Below are 1,724 nucleotides of genomic sequence, written 5' to 3' on the forward strand. Positions count from 1 at the left end.
CACTGGAAACTACTGGCTGTCTAGAGGTTAACCTGGGGTTAGATCGTTCTAATGATTCTTAAAAATAGATAAATGTGTAGAAATTATAATAAAATAGAATATATAAAGGAAGTTGAGAAAACATCTATGGTTAAAGTACTTAAGACAAAGGTTAGTGCTGCAAACCGATATCTTTGCAGGCACTTGATGTTTATACATAGGGTTTCCCATATTAGGAAATAGGAATTCTTTTAAGAGTGATAGAAAATATACTGGGGGGAGGGAAAGGGGGTGGTAAGACAGAGACACACAAAGAGAAATAGACCGGACACTCTCAGCATTTTGGCTTTTACTCCATATATGAAAGAAGACAAAAACATACAAAGTATATGTACAACTAAAATTCAACAATATATACAGAAATGTTTCTTGATATAAATGTCCCTATTAGCTTAGTGAATGCCACCAATTCACCTAGTAAAGATATCAAAGCAATAGAATGGTGATTTTGGTTGTTTCCTCTGTCTTTCCTGATTGCAGTTCAGGGTTTGGGGATAGGGGTGGAGGGAAAGTGGTTTTGTTTTGTTTAAATCATCATTCTTGCTCATTGCATTTTGATAAAACATGCAGCATTCCTTTCGTGGCAATGTTCTAATCTTACAGCCGATTTTTCCTTTTTCTTTAGAGAAGGGCTATTAGGGTTTCTTTTTCTTTTCTGTTCTTTCTTTCTTTTTTTTTTGTCAGTCTGGGATTGTAAATAAAAATGCAGGAGTCCAAACTGCTTCTTTTTCATCATGTAATGTCTTAAGCTCATTAAACAAGTAAAAACGCTGCCATGTTTGCACAGATTCTTCTGGTGGGGGAAAATGTCTGCTTTAAAAAGTTGTTTTGATGGATACTCCCAAAGAGAAAAAGAGGCTCAGAGCCTGGATCCCAAGGGGTGAGGGAAAACATCCTTACAGTGAGAGGCTTCAGGAGCACTGGCTTAGAAACCAGTCTCTCTCTCTCTGTTTCTCCTTCTCTCTCTCTAAGATTCAAAATCAATTACTGAGGCTGCTCAAGGGAAAAGGCAGGTGGAGAAAGGAATTTTAAAAAGAAAAGCGGGAAGGAGGGAGGCAAAAAAAGAAAAAGGCAGAGTATGAGAGAGAGAGACCAAGGGGATGGGAGAGGAGAGAGAAGGGAACAAGCGCCCAGTCTGGCCACACGTAAGAGTTCTCCCGAGCCTGCTCCTTCGGCTCGGTTTGGCAGATGCAAGCAGGTCCCGGATCCTCCTTGCCTTGTTCAGACGTCGCCCTAGGGTATCTTTTGCCCTTGGATAACTCACATCATCTGTGGTCTCTGCATCGTGTCCTGATGTGGAGAGGAGTACCAATGCGAGTAACCGGGCATGTAGCTGTTGGGGGGCATACTGACGCCCTTGGCCGAGGCGGAAACGTCCCACACCGGAGGGAGCGCTGGCGAGCGCGGCGACAGGGCCGCGGAGCCCGGGAGAGGGTCGCTCTCGTGCGGGTTACTGCCCTGCTTCAGCAGTTTCTTAAACTTAGAGCGTTTGTTCTGAAACCATATCTTCACCTAGAAAGAAACGCAGCAGCGATCATTAGGCCCGAAAAACATTGAACCGGTGCCTACAGTGAAAAAAGAAAAAAAGACAACCCGCCAACGCGAAGCCCTCAAGACCCCGCCTTCCTCCACTTCTTTCTAGCCGCTCCCCTCTCCCCGCCACTTCACCCCACCCCACCCTACCC

At 44.4% G+C, this 1,724-nt stretch overlaps 1 protein-coding gene across 1 annotated transcript in view; it reads right to left on the reverse strand.

The window, feature by feature from the left end:
* Nucleotides 1–771: 771 nt before the first annotated feature.
* Nucleotides 772–1,724, reverse strand: part of DLX6 (distal-less homeobox 6) — a 4,502-nt gene continuing 3,549 nt past the window's right edge. Inside the window, exon 4 of the mRNA XM_010839818.1 lies at nt 772–1,551. Within this exon, the coding sequence (XP_010838120.1) occupies nt 1,300–1,551 (252 nt within the window). The 3' untranslated portion in view covers nt 772–1,299. The remainder of the gene's footprint in view (nt 1,552–1,724) is intronic.

Source organism: Bison bison, unplaced genomic scaffold (genome assembly GCF_000754665.1).
Source record: "Bison bison bison isolate TAMUID 2011002044 unplaced genomic scaffold, Bison_UMD1.0 scf7180017864134, whole genome shotgun sequence".
In the NCBI taxonomy this organism is placed as follows: Eukaryota; Metazoa; Chordata; class Mammalia; order Artiodactyla; family Bovidae; genus Bison; species Bison bison.